Source organism: Lygodium microphyllum, chromosome 3 (genome assembly GCF_053477565.2).
Source record: "Lygodium microphyllum isolate KBCC chromosome 3, Lygodium_microphyllum_v1.1.10, whole genome shotgun sequence".
Classification (NCBI taxonomy): domain Eukaryota; kingdom Viridiplantae; phylum Streptophyta; class Polypodiopsida; order Schizaeales; family Lygodiaceae; genus Lygodium; species Lygodium microphyllum.
Window position 1 is genome coordinate 67,319,085 of NC_141137.1, and position 15,034 is coordinate 67,334,118.

Below are 15,034 nucleotides of genomic sequence, written 5' to 3' on the forward strand. Positions count from 1 at the left end.
TGTTTTGCATTAAAGTCCCCAAATCGAGAAAATCCTCAAAATTTCGAGTCAAAATTGCACATTGTGCTTGGGCATGCAAATGCTCGTTAGTGGGAGAAGAAAAAATTATAGGAAATAATTAAATAAAAATGACAAAGAATGCTCGTCGAATTTGCACCGTGATGGCATTGACTTGCCACATGTTGCCTATCACTTGTCGTGTGTTGCCCTATCACTTGATTGCGTCCCCTTCCTTGTCGACTGCTAGAATTGCGCTACCTGCCTAGTTGTGACTTGAGTCGCAGTTGACGTGCGGCTCACACCGGTTGCCGTTTGAAATCGACTAATTGCAGCTTGGTCAAAACGAACACCTATTGAATCCTGAACAGGCTGAATGATGACGAGTTCACTCCTCCTTCGTGCGAGCACTCTTGCTGCAGCTTTGATACTAGTTTGAAGGGCTAGCGGAAGTGCCCATGTAGTATGCATGACGGAAATGAGGTGTGTTCAATAGTAGAGTGTTAAGAGAGCGGAGACTCGAGATGGGTGTGTACTAGTGTGGTGTACACAAAGAATAAAAGAACGTATTTATACTTAGGGTATGGTACACTTACACCCACAAGGGTGCAGTCACATGTACAAATAAATTTATACACAGGAGAGAGTAAAAAGGGCCTTTACACCCAACATCTATAAACTAAAGTGCAAAGTTGATGGTACAATAGATAGGTACAAAGCACATTTGGTAGCCAAGGGATATGCACATAAAAAGGGCATTGATTATGAGGAGACATTTGCTCCTACATCTCATACAAGTACAACTAGATGTGTTATTGCAATGGTTGCAAATTATGGTTGGAAGGTACATCAGTTGGACATCATGACGACATTCTTGAATGCTGACCCACATGAGGATGTTTATGTGTCACAACCTCTAGGGTTTGCGGTGAAAGGGAAAGGGCACATGGTTTGCAAGTTGCATGAAGCTCTTATGGTTTAAAATAAGATCCTTGTGCATGGTATGCTAAGATTGATGCTTATTTGGCCAGCATTGGGTTCATAAATAGTCCAACTGTATCCACTCTCTACACTAAGAATAAAGGGGTGGGGACCTGTTGGTTATCATTCTAGATGCAGATGATATGTTGCTCACTAGACCAAAAGAGCATAAAATTGTAGATTTCAAGCTCAATTGAAACATACTTTTGCTATGTTAGATATGGGTTGTTTACACTACTATTTGGGGATTCAACTCTCCCAAAATCAGCATGGCATTATCATCTTGCAATCGCGATATGTGGATAAGCTTTTACATAAGTTTAATATGCAAGATTGCAAGCCTATGCGCACTCCTATGGAGCCAACACTCAAGCTGTCCATGCATGATGGTGAAGAGATGTCTAATGTTGCAATTTACAGTGAGGCTGTTGACTGTCTTATTTATCTTTGCAACACACATTTAGACATATAGTATGCAATATCTCAGGTGAGTAGGTTTATGTATAGCCCATGGACAGTATATTGGTAAGTTGTCAAGTGGATCTTTAGATTTTTGCAAGGTACTCAATCATATGCTTTATTATTTCCCAGGGAGAGAGGCTTGCTTTACAAGTTTACATTGATTTAGATTGGGTTGGTGATTTAGATGCTAGAAAATTTACTAGTGGATGTTATTTCTTTCTAGGCTGTTCATGCATTTCATGGCTAAGCAAGAAATAGCCTAGAGTGGCCACCTCGTCTTGTGAGGCTGAGTATAGGACAACCTTCATTGCAACAATGGGATGTGTATGGTTGCATAAGTTGTCGGTTGATTTATAGATTTCCTTGTAGGGTCCTACACCCATTCTTTCTGAGAGTTAGGAGTGCTATTGTAGTGGCACAAAATCCTGTGTTTCATGCTTGCATGAAACACATTGAGTTACATTACCATTATGTCATAGAGAGATGCTATGCATGAGAGATTAGTTTGTTGTATATCCTTACATAAGAGAATGTTGCAGACATTTTTATCAAAGCACTTCCTCGTGAGAAATTTGAGGCTTTTTGAAAGTCCTTGAGCTTGCTACCCTTTGATGATTGATCTTTCTTTACTTCCACCACATTGGCACTGCGGGGGTGTTAGAATTTGCCAATTCTATGGGTAGTGCCCAATGTTTTAGTTAGTTGGTTTATAGTGTGAACAAAAGTACGTTAATAAGTTGTGTCACCACATTTAGAGTTAGTTCTAGAGTTATCTTATTTCAGCTAAGCTAGGGGTTTGGTCTACTTTAGACCTAAGGTTGAACTTTCACTCTTATTACTTTTAGATTAGCAAGTACAATCTATTGTTTTCAGCTCACATTGTCTACTCTACTGTCCACTCTCACTCTCGTTTCTCTCTTCTCCATAGCTGGTCAAGTTTCCAACACATTTTAGGCCTTCAGCCACTCCTAGGATGTGAGAGGGGGTGTTAGCATTTCTTGTATTCATGTTGGTCATCTTGTGGTTGTGAGATCCATTAGAGTTTGATGGAGGCAGAGGAGCTTTGACAACTTCAATACATTTGCATTTGCATTTCCAGCTTTGTCAATTAGTTTGTTTACACCATGGGGGCTGAGTGCATCGCAGTTTTGACATGTGGCAGGTTGGGCAGTATCTATTACCAGCTGGTTGGCCAGATTTATGGCCAGCTGCAAGTCAGCCAGCACTTTCACCTTCCTGGGCAGCTAGTTGGTAACTGTCGCTGTGACTAGCCTGTATACATTCCATCAGTCTTGCCATCATTCCCTGAGTTTCGAGCTTGCTGTTCATCTTCCATTTGCTTGTTCAGACACTCATTGTTGTATACCAACTGTATGTAGGGGCTGATCAGGCCAGCCTTGTATTCAACATTGATTTTCAGATCAGTTCAGTCTTGTTCCTTTATTCTCTGCATTTATTTTGTGTCTCTCTCTTCCCTTCTCTCTTTGTGTTTGTGATTCTCTTCCATTGTGCATCCTCAGAGAGGAGTGATGTCGATGATGATGCTTTATTCAAAGCACAATTGCTTATTGTTGTCGACATCTTTACTCATCTTTCCAGTGCAGTGTAGGCTTTTGATCAACTTATGAAGAATCCTAAGTTTTCTGCATTTTGGAGTTGGATTTCTGTTTGTTCTTGGACAGTATGCAATGACTCCACCAGTGCAAGGTGTTCTAGTTCACTGGATGACTCCTATTTTGTTTGCTGCAAACGCTGCTTGTTTGCATATAGTTTGTTCTTGGACAGCATACAGTGATTCCACCTATGCAAAGTGTTCTAGTTCACTGGGCGACTCCTATTTTGAGTGCTGAAATTAATGGACAGAGCAATAAATTTCAGCAAGTACAGCATACATTTTAGCTAGCATCTACTCATCCAAGTTACTTTGGAGGAGGCTCTATGTTTTATGCTATGACAGCCAATGTTTAGGTTGGCCAAGGCCCTAGTAGTGATCTGATAGGTTTGTAGGGGAATGTGTTTGCGGTATGCAAACTAATCCACCCAATGTGATGTATCCGAATGGAGGCACTCAGCTAGACTTTTGGGTTGGAGTGCAATCCCACCTAACAAGCATGATGTTGGTACTGGTATTTGGTAATGCAATTCAGCATCCATGCCTGGAAGTATCGAAAATTTGCTAGTGGATGTCGATCTAGATTCTTATAGCCACTTGTGTATGACAACTTCACTCCTAAGGACCAAGCAAAAGATTATAAAGGAGGACAATCAATAAAGTTCAAGATCTTTAGTGGCATGCAGGAGAAAATGAGAGCTTTGGCTTTTATCTAGTAGTTTTGACATAGCTTATTCAGGTGGGAACTGTATAGAGTGATCCATCTACTTTCCTTAAAGGGAATGCTCAACAGTAGTGGACAACTCTTATGGTTCAGGGGAAGCATGAAAAGATAGGGTATCTTTCAAGCAAGAGTTTTGCAACATGTGGCTCACTAGCACCTTTGAGGCAGAAGTGAAAATTGCATGGAATCACATGATGGCATAGGATTGCAAAGACTTAGGGCAGCACAACAAAAAGTTTTGGGAGCCCTTGCTACCGGCAAACTCTTACATGGAGGTCACTATGGAAGAAGAACTAGAGTAGTATTGTTGTGGGCTGCCTCAGCAAGTTTATGACTATTGTATGAAGACCAAAATATGAAGTATCTTTCTATTGATAGAGAATGCTCTCGTGGCTGATGAGCTGCAGCATGGAACAATTGTTGGTTACAAGACCAGCAAACAATTGTAAATTTGCAACAAACAAGCAGCATGGGTGGAATGGAAGCAATTCTAAAACACATCAGCACGTGAGGATACACAAGAGTTGCAAATAAAACATAGTGTGTTCAATACAGCTAACACAAGGAACTTGAACAAGGAACACAAATGAAGAAGAAGAGATGAATGAATGATGAATGTTGGATGAATAATAAAAGAGTGAGGAAGAGATACAACTGTAGGCTCAAGGAACGGAGGTGGGTTGAGGTTGTCCTGTGAAAATAAATCCCAAGTGTGGCAGTTCACCAATGTTGATGCAGAAATTTGATGTAGGCAGCAGCGTGAGCCTGTAGGACACTAAATGCAGAAGTTCCTGGCTGAGGAACGGTATTGGGGGTATGCTGTATTTGGCTTTCCAGGCAGATATACAGTATCTGAAGGGTGTGCAGGAGTTAAACACAGCTTTCCAAGCAGAAACACAGCCTCCTGGAGTGCACCAGCAGCAGGGTGGCAGGTGGAAGACTGAAACACAGCCTCCTGGAGTGGCACAGAACTTAGAAGCTGGGTGACAACTGTAGGGTGATTGTGAAGGGCTGAGGATGCCAAACACAGCCATGAGCAGCATGAAGGCTATTGCACAGCAGGGTGGCAACCTGGAGAGAGGAGAGAATGATGGAGGAGGTTAGTTGGCATAGTATTTGTACTAAAGGGTGAAAGTGAGGGATAAGGGATGAAAGTGACAGTGCACATTGAGTCCCCTTTTAGAACTGTTTGAGCCAGTTGTCCTGCTGAATATTCTGGAGTATTGAAGTAGTTTCCTTTGGGACTGTTTAAACAGCCAGAATGTCCATAAAAATATGATAGGTTAAGTAGCACTTTCTTGTGCTTAACACCATGTGCTGTGCTAACTCATTTAATAGTAAAACTCTAGCTTGGCATCTATGTAGATAAAGAATCCCTCAACATTGTAGAAAGGGGCCTAAAATCCTAAAAATAGGGACACCTGGAGGAGACCACCAGAATTTTGGCTACAAATTCCCGGTTCCACCTAGAAGTACGCATTCAAATATTATATGAATTATTTCTTGTTGAAATGCCATGATGTATAGTATATAGAGCACATGGTGAATCTAATTGAGTGCCTTTCAAATGAATTCTATACTCATTTTTGTTTTTCCTTCGGTATGTTTTCACATGAATGCTTCCTTGCATTTAAGGTCTCTGAAGTACATTCTTTTGTGTACTATGCAAATTTAGTGGTTTTATTGTACACTAGACATATCTTCTTTTACAAGACTTTATAGGTGTTTTATGTTTCAGGTCTGGGTAGAAGATCGAGATACAGAGGATTGGGGTTGTGTGCAAACACTTGGCAGTCCTAAGTAAGTTGACATTGTTTTCTAGGAACAATAATTAGTAAACTTTTCTTCTTGAAGTTTGACCATGCTAGCTAGATAAGGTGTTCAGCTTGCATATGTGCATACTTGAACTTTTCCAACTTGAAGTTTGTTGGCCTCCTTTATTTTTGTTTCTCTTTGGCTCTTTAACATAAGCAAAAGTACACGTCTCATAAATAGAATCCAAGTATGCTGCCCCATTTTTGTAGGGCAAGCATGCTGTTGGGCGTATGCAAACTTGGTCTAGTTACTTAACTGCTTTAAGTGTGCATATGTGCAAGTGTGTCTCTCCCTCCTCCATATTAATCATTTAATGCTCGTATCTCTTGTTGGTTTGCCTTCACTCATGTCTTGGAAATAATTACCAGAAATGACTTTGAAATCTGTGAAGCTGTTCTTAACATTGTATTTGGCTTTCTTGTAGCCACTATGAGTCTCAGTTGTGTTCCATAATCTTTAAAGTTGCCAAAATAGCTTATGTGGTTTCACAATTGAGAAGTTGGATGATTTCGGACCCGTAACTACTATGAGTCTCACTTTTGGTCCATGATCTTTTAAATTGCAAAACTGCTACTACTTAATCAATGTTTGTATGCATGGCACTAGTCATGATTTGTTTTTATTTTGGAGGGTTTCCCTTAAAAATTGCAGATTAGAACTTGTCAATCTTGGAAGTTCGGAGCTTGTGTAGTGTGATTGTTGTTTTAAGTCATTTATTAATGTCCCCGTTGTTAAGAAGACTGCTAGGGTTTGCACTGAGGACACACAGAGTGTACGACCACGATAGAAACACAAAGACACAGACACAGACACAGAGGGCAAAACTCAAACCCTAAACGCAAAACTCAAAACTCAAACACAAACAGAAGAAGGGGGAGAGAGAACACAACTCTGAAGTGAATGAATGCTGTAAATGAATGTAAGAGTGTACAGTGTGCTCAAGGGCAAGGCAATGTCGGAGTGTGACGTCCACCGAAGACGGATCCCAAGTCTGTGACCACCAGTTGGAGTGTAGGAGTGTTGAATAGTGAATGGCAGCAGGCTGGTCACCAAAACACAGCAGTCTGGAGGCTGGAAACTGGTAAACGCAGCAGTGTACCATCGATTGGGGGCTAGAACTGTGCACAGTCTGCTGTAAACAGCAGGCTGAAACAGTGTCTAAGAGTGTCAGAGCTTGCAATGCTGAAAACGCAGGCTGGTTGACCCTAGAGATGATACCCTGGAGATGATGGACAGCAGGCTGAACAGCAGTCTGGGACAGTTTAGAGCAGTCGCCAGCAATTGAGAGCTGTTGCCTACAGCAATGGATAGGTTGAAGATGATGTGGTTGCAGTCGATGATGGCTGGACAGCAGATGGAGGTAGGCTGCAGGCTGGAAACGGGGCGCCAACAGTAGCAGAGGGTGTGTGGGTTGGTGTAACCTGCAAAACAAGGATGATAGCTGAATGGGGGCAGCCTTTCTATTTATAGATATGGAAGGGTGCCCCAAAAATCAGGGTTTCCGCTAAACTTTCTCGAACCGCTCCCTGTTTTAGGGTTTCCACTGAACTCTCTCGAACTGCTCCCCTTTTAGGGTTTTACTCTAAAAGAGCATTTTTAGTGTGTTTTGGGGCTGTTTAAGAGGCTAATCAGCAAGTAATGCATATTTTAGCTCAACACCCGCTGCAATGCTCCATGGGATATATTTTTGGACATAGCTTTACCTGAGGGAGAATGTTATAATCTTTGTGTCACATTGTTATTTATTTTGCTTTCCATGAGGATGTATATGATGTATGCATTTTGAATCTTGTGTGTTATTGTGGCCTTTTGTAGGCATTCATTGACTGACTCACATTTTTTGTTTGTTTCATTCTTTATTTCTGTCTCCTAGTTGCTATCATAAAGCAAAGCATCTACCTCTCACAGCTCACTTTGATTTACTGAGAAATTGTATCAAAGCATTGCCTTTTTGTTTATTCATCCACTCACTACCCATGACTTCAAACAAAGAATACTTTTGTATCTGTGAAGTTATTTAGGATACAAATGCATGGTTCTGCGCATGTGAATCATGAGAGTATATAGCCACATGGCCTTGTTGAACTATGGGGCCGAGGGATATGTGCATTCACAACACTTGTTCCATTACATATAACCTGAGGGTTATGAGATGTCACAATCTTGTATACATGGTGCATGATTTTGTGAAATTAGGTGAGTATAATTGATCAGCAAGTATGGTGTTTGTTGTACATTATTATTTTACAATATTACTTACAGATAATTTGGGAAATTTGCATATGCATTAGGGTTTACTGTTCATAGTTTAGGGTTTTCCATAGATGATGTACAATCCTAACCCTATAAATTGGAAATGTAGTAACACAAGTATGATGTGATGTGTGAAACGGCAGTGCACTAAATATGGCATATGATGTGTTATATGATGCATTTTCAGTGTGTGGGACGTATTATGTTGGCTCACCTGTAGTCAGGCCGGATGAGAGTAAATTGCTACCATAATGCCATGAACAACATGTTGTCTTGACTGCTCTCGTGCCCCATGCGAGGTGCCACTGCCACCATCCAAGTAGCCTTGTCTTCACTCCTGCCTGCCTCGGTGCCTGCCACTGCTTCATCACCTCACTACCCTTTCTTCTCTGCCTCACTGCCTGCCCTGTTTCACTGCCTCATTGCCTCTTGCCCGACTTGCTTCTGCCTCCTAACTGACTTGCACTTCTTGTCTGCTGTTGCCCTCTACAGTGCTGCCATAACAGCTGCCTGCATGTCTAGCCTAATTCCGCCTTGCAACCACCTTGTTTCCTTTTACTCCCTCCAACACCTCTTGCCCCTACGATGAGTTTTGAGCGTGGGACCTATAATGTTGACTCAAAATGTATTCATGTGAGAGGAGAGTAAATTGCTACCATAATGTCGTAATAACATTTTGTCTCGACTGTGGCTGCCACCCCCTGTGAGCAGATGCCACTGCCCAAACAGCTGCTGCCTTCAGTCCCACCTTCTATCTGCCCCATAGAAACACGAAATGGGGAACGGGGACGGGGATGGTGATGGGGATGCCAAACCTAGGGAACAGGGACGTGGGAATGGGAACGTCATTAAAAAATTAAAATTAATTAAAAAAAATTTAATTCATAATTCATGTGGAGTACTAAAGCCAAGGTATATAATCCACAATGATAAATTAATATTTCAATCAATTCTTGTGGTGCCGTGGGCAGAGCCAAGATAGGCATGCAAATGAGAGATAGGCAGGTTGCAGGCGACATTGGTGGGAGACAGGCATGTGATTCGGCAGGCGGTAAATTGGGGAAGTCAACTGGTCACTCTGCAGGTAAGTTTTGTGCCATGTGGTGTTCCCTATCACGTTCCTAACAGGAAATGTCCCACCCAATAGGGATGTGATTCGGAATGGATTTCGCTTGCTGGATAGCATGTTTCCCTCATTTCTAGGCAGGCATTTATTGCCTTTGTTGTGTGGTGGAGCTTTGGAACTCCATGGCCTGCTGTTGGGGTACTTATTGTGTATGGCTGAAAGCTCCAAGACTCAAGTAAGAAGAGTTTGTAGCACAGAGAAAAGAGATTCTGTAGAAGTAGAAGGTAAGGAACAACATGAATCCAATAGACAGAGAAATCCCAACTGTAGAATAAATTTTTTGCATAAGAGCTTGTGCTCAACCCTTGAACAGCATGTATGTCAGCATAAGGACCATAAACTGAGGCTATGGCTCAGTAGAAAGCAGATTTAATTCAGCCCATATGCATTAGAGTTTGCCATACATCAGTTTTAGTACCAAACAATGTATTTGTGGCTCAAAAACAGGCCCTTACATGCATAAGAACAGTCTAGTACCTGTACAGCCCACACACACAAATAAATCCCTGTTCTGTGACACTAAAATACCCTTCTTTCAGCCCAAAGATTCCTCCTTGTAGCTTACTACAGCAGTAGATAAAAAAACATCAAAACAGTCCTCATTATTCCCCTATTCAGGACAACCAAGACCAATATTTAGACATGGATTAGTGGTAGATCAGAAAAAGATCTTCATGAACAGCAGTAGACAGCTTGTATTCCTTGTTTAGAACAGTCCACAACAGCTTGTATTCCCTGTTTAGAACAGTCAACAGCAGTGAGAATCCACATGAATCAGTCCTCTACCACACATCAAGAGATTCACCTTGTTCTCTTCCTGTCTCTCCCTTGTTTTCTTCTTGATTTGGGCCTCCCTTGTTTTCCCTGGCCTTTTGCACAGTCTATGCAGCCCGGATGTGCCAGAAAATTGCAGTGTAAATGGAAGCAGCCCTGTAGCCATTCACATTTTAAACCACATCATAAACTGGTCCTGGGTCACTAACTTGGTCCACTGAGCTGCTTGCTAAAGGTACTTGACACTTTTGCACTCTAATAAAGGTGTGAAACCAACTTCAACTTCATAATAGATGCTCACAGATAGTGTAAATTCAGCATGAACACAAGAAGTTCAATCCTGTAGGCACATAGCTCAGATATTGTTACTATCAGACAACTCATAGAGTTGTCAACCATTGGACATGTAACCACATGTATCCACCCCCTCTAAACATGCAAATCCTCCGGTATATGCTGCATATCTTAGTCCTCAGTGAGTTCAAGATCATCTGCTTTATCTTCATTATCTTTCTCTTTTCTATGCTGTCCTGAGTAGTTTCAATGTCATGCTCTTCTTCCTCATAAGTGGTAGAATCTCTTCTCTGGAACAGTTTGATCCTTTTTCTAGCTATAGGTATCTTCAACTTTGCTCTATCAAGCTTGCAAAGAGAATATGTAGCATTATCATATGCATGTCTCACAATGCAAGGACCAAACCACCTCTTTGAGACCTTCTTGATGGTACTATACCGGTTATCTGAACTGCTATGGTACACAAGTATCCAATCTCCTTCTGTAGCTCTCGATTGAAGTGTGTGCCTCTTATCAAACCTGTCTTTGTTTCATAGCTTGGCTTTCTTTAGTCATTTTACTACAAGCTCTATATCTTGTGGTCCTCTCTCTAATTGACAAATCCTTAGAGCTAGCAACTCTTCTCTACTCATCCCTTCTTCCGTGGTAAGACATTCCATGTAGCAGTCACTTTTTTTGTTGGCATGATTGGCTTTTGTCTATATATCAACTATATGGATATATATCTTGCCGTAGCACTATGACTAGTATGATTAGCCCATAAAGCATATAGAAGTAATCGTTGCCACTCTTGTATCTTTCCTTTGCATGCCTTTGCTTATGCCTTGACAATCGTTGGATGTCCCCTTTTACTCTTTTCATTGTCTTCAAGATTGTATGTTGATGTAAGTGCAAGCTGGATTTCCAATCTAGAGAAGAATCTGTAGTCTCATGAACATCTAGCTCTCCCTCTATTAGCTGTGATCTTGTCCACATATCCATAATGATATATGATATCTTTCAACAAGAACCTGCATACGGTACTAGTAGCTTTTTCCCTTAGAGCTTGGCTTTCAACTTGATTTGTGAGGTTCTCTCACGCAAGCACAATATATCTTATTTGCCAAAATCCCATAGTCATGGTGTCTAAATCCGCAATCCACTTGTAGTGCATAGAGAGGGTAAGTAGGATGCAAACGATTACAGTGTCTCACAAAAGAATATATCTGACATGTACTGCAAGTCTCAACAAATTGTAAGTAAGTAGGATGCAAACGATTACAGTGTCTCACAAAAGAATATATCTGACATGTACTGCAAGTCTCAACAAATTGTAAGACATCCTTCTACATGGCTTTCCACTAGTATCTCTCTTTGACATTTTTAAATATAGCCTTGATTTTTCGATTGACTAGCTCATAAGCTTTCATGAAATTCCCTTGTAATCTGCAATTGAGTATCCTTGTCACACACTACTCACAATGGGGCACCTCTTTAATGCTTTGGGTGCTTCCAAAGAAAGCCGTCCTTTAGAAAATAGCCATATGACTTTCTTCTAATTATGTTAAATTCATTATTTGACCATCCTTCCCTTCTTGTGAAAGTACTCAAATATTGCCACAATGGGGTACCTATTTAATGCTTTGGGTGCTTCCAAAGAAAGCCGTCCTTTAGAAAATAGCCATATGACTTTCTTCTAATTCTGTTGAATTCATTATTTGACCATCCTTTCCTTCTTGTGAAAGTACTCAAATATTGCCCAATCTACCAATTATTCTCCTTCATAGAACTTCTTTGAAAAAGTTTCTACTGAAGAGATAGAACATTCATGATCAAGTGTTGATCGTACAATTTCAGACTCTTCATCATTTGCCATCATGTCCTCGTCATCTTTATACCTTGCTCTTGACACATATCAACTACTACGAGGTTATTCTATCTTGCTATATGTTGAAATTTGGGATTCATGGATTGAATGTAGAAGATCTAAGGAAAAACAAAAGAAATCAGTAGATAAGCATTGAAGCCACTTAATTTTACAAGGAGATTGGGTGTGGCTGAAATTTGAAAAAGCTCGTCTAAGAAGCTCTAATAAGTCTTTATCCCAAGTCACTAAGCTTGCAGTAAAAAATTATGGGCTATTTTAAGTCATTGAAAAGATTAATGATGCTTGCTACTATTTATGACTTCTAGAGCATTGGAAAATTCACAATGCTTTTCATATCCATCTTCTGAAGCCTCATGAAGAGTCTCCACCATTGGAATCCGTAATAGAGGATTCATTTGAAGTAGATGAATAAGAGAAGATACTTCAACTAGAGAAAATAGTCTTTCATATGATTAGTAAACGAGGTAGAAACATTTCTAGAAATTTGCTTTCAAAATTTAAAAATTACTCTCATTTAGATTCTAAATGGATGTTAGAAGAATATTTTTAAAAGATTATCTAGAAATATGTGCAGCTTGTGAAGAAGCTATAGGATTAGAAATATTTCAAGCAACACTTTGAGGATAAGATGGATTTCAAGAGGAAGAGATATAATCAATCTTTTGTATATCAATTGTTACCAAGACATATTGGCTCAATGATTTAAATTAATTTGATACTTATATACTTTGAAAGGCGATTTGTATTATTTGAGTGTTTGAAAGTATAATTAAGTGTTCATCTTTTTATTTAAGGGTACCTAATGGTCAAAACACCCTATAATTATACTTGGGTCATCATTGATGAGATGCCTAAGAGAAATTAAAAGTTTAGTTGGTGGTTAGATTGACTAGAAAACTCAGATGATTGAGACTTTTATACTCGGATAGTTACATTGATTATAAATCCATGTATTAAGTGGTTTCAAAAAGTGAAATTGGATGCTCATGATCAAAGAAACAAACCATGAACTGGTGAATCTATATAATGTAGCTCTTCAAAATCTAAATTTGACGACTCCTAAAATTTAGGAGGTTACTATTTTTGGAAGTTGCTCAAATGGAAATTCTATTTGTTTCAAAGACTCAAAAATTTATCAAGGAACAATTTTGTCAGCTATTTCAAATTCTTAACCATTTGAGAGATTTTTAGAGTAGAAGGTTTAGAAGCTTCTTTTTCTAGAAAAGTGATGTGTGGCATTTGGAACAAGATGTGTCATTTTGAAGAGACAAGTGTCTTTACACTTGTCATTTTCAATAAACACTTGTCATTTTTAATAAATACTTGTGATTTGTAGTTTCTACTTTCCACTTTTGAGCACCTAAGCCCTACACCAATATATTGAGATCTCTCTCTTCATTTTGAATAAGCTCTTAGGTTGAAATATGCTTTGTACTCTTCTATCTATCTCTTATTCAAAAAGCACTTTCTTCTTAGCTTGATCTAATCCAAGCACTAAAGTGGAAAATCAACTTGCTACTCGGACTATGCAAAAATTAGGGTTTCAAAACCCTGCATTTTCAGAAGTACAGCAAATCAGCCATTTTGTATATGATTTAGGCAATTGGTGCTTGTGGTTTGTTTCAATAAATTCTTGCAAAGGGAAGGGTTTGGTTTCCCTCTCAACGTGGTGTTGACTCTCTCTCTCTCTCTCTCTGGTGCCCATGTTCTAATTTTCATGGTGATAATTGATCGAGTTGGTGAAGCTTAAAGTATTGTTGTTCTCACGTTCTTCCCCATGCTTAGAAGTGGTGTAATCGAACCATTTACTCTTGCCCAATTGGTTAGACAAGGTTGCCCTTTGAGTCCCTTGTTTTTTGCTCTTGCAAGTAGCCCGTTCAAATGATGGTATCACATTTGGCTGATGTCACTTCAATGATTTTGAAAATTGATCTTGATAACCTTCGTAAAGCATTGGACATTTGGGACTTGTTTGGTTATGCTTTAGGAGTGCACATTAACACTTTTAAGTCATCTCTTATAAGTTACTTTGAACATGACTTGCAAGCTTTAGGGTAGTAGGGTGAGGTGGTTCCCAAAGGGAATATTGCAAATGCACTTGGGTTGCCCTTTTGGGGATGAATGTTTTGGCTAAGGAGTTGTTGGAATGGATTTCTACCAAGGCGGAAGTTAAAGCTACTTATTGGAAGTCGCAAGGGTAGCCTTTCCATGTAGGCCTTAAAGTGGCATGGACAATTACATTGCCGATACTTAGTTACTACTTGCTCCTATTGCCTTGGGTTTAGGACTATCTTTAGGGAGATTACTTGGGCCTTCCACTTTATGCTTTGGAAAAAGGACACTTTGCATGTTGGTATTTTCTAGGTTTCATGGGGCTATATCTATACTCCCAAAAGAATGGGCAGTGGAGCCATTTTGGAGGTGGAAACTCACATGGTGGCTCTCGATTTGTCTTTGTGTCAAGTCACATGCTCTGGTCATTAGCCTTGGGTCTCCATTGCTCACTTTTTCCTTGAAGATAGGGTTATTGTGCATGGAAATACTAAAACACATGATTCATAGTGACATAAGCTCAATGTTGATCAACCCATTTGTATGCATTCTTTAGTTTTGTTGACTCATTTGGTTAGTTCTTGGAATTGGTGGGAATTTTGCTTGCATCCAATCTTCAGTTGTGTTTGAGAAATTGCGTTGGCATCCAACAGATGATAGATTGTATTTCAATTTATGTGGGCTGAATTGCTCGTGGTTTCTAAGATGGTTTCATGGGAAGGAAAACAAGATGCTCGACCAAGTTTAATTGGATGGCATGACTTGGATTACTTTCTATTGTTGATGCGACATTGATGGCATGGTGTGTATTGATGTCCTTCCGCACAGGCTGATAGATATTTTGTGTCCCTTGAGGATACCTTGACTTATGGGACACACTTTCCTTAGTTGTGCACAATTGGCAGGCTTTCTTAAACTCTCTCTAGATAATCCCTAACACGATTGGAGACTTATGGGGCTGCTGTGTTTGGAGTGTGCTTCAGCTTATCAAATTTATCACTTGCTTATTAGAGATCATCGGTAGGTAATTCTGTTTGTAGCCTTTGTAAAAGTAGGACATGGTGGACATCTGCTATT

The 15,034-nt window shown here is 39.9% G+C and overlaps 1 protein-coding gene across 7 annotated transcripts in view; it reads left to right on the forward strand.

The window, feature by feature from the left end:
- EMB1345 (Transducin/WD40 repeat-like superfamily protein) overlaps positions 1-15,034 on the forward strand; it is a 73,758-nt gene that overhangs the window by 36,222 nt on the left and 22,502 nt on the right. For all 7 annotated transcript variants that reach the window (XR_015689614.1, XR_015689616.1, XR_015689615.1 and 4 more), the window contains exon 4: positions 5,515-5,576. Coding sequence is in view for 2 of the 7 variants with exons in the window: in XM_087672268.1 (XP_087528394.1) it covers positions 5,515-5,576 (62 nt within the window). In the remaining 5 variants the exon portion in view is untranslated. The remainder of the gene's footprint in view (positions 1-5,514; positions 5,577-15,034) is intronic.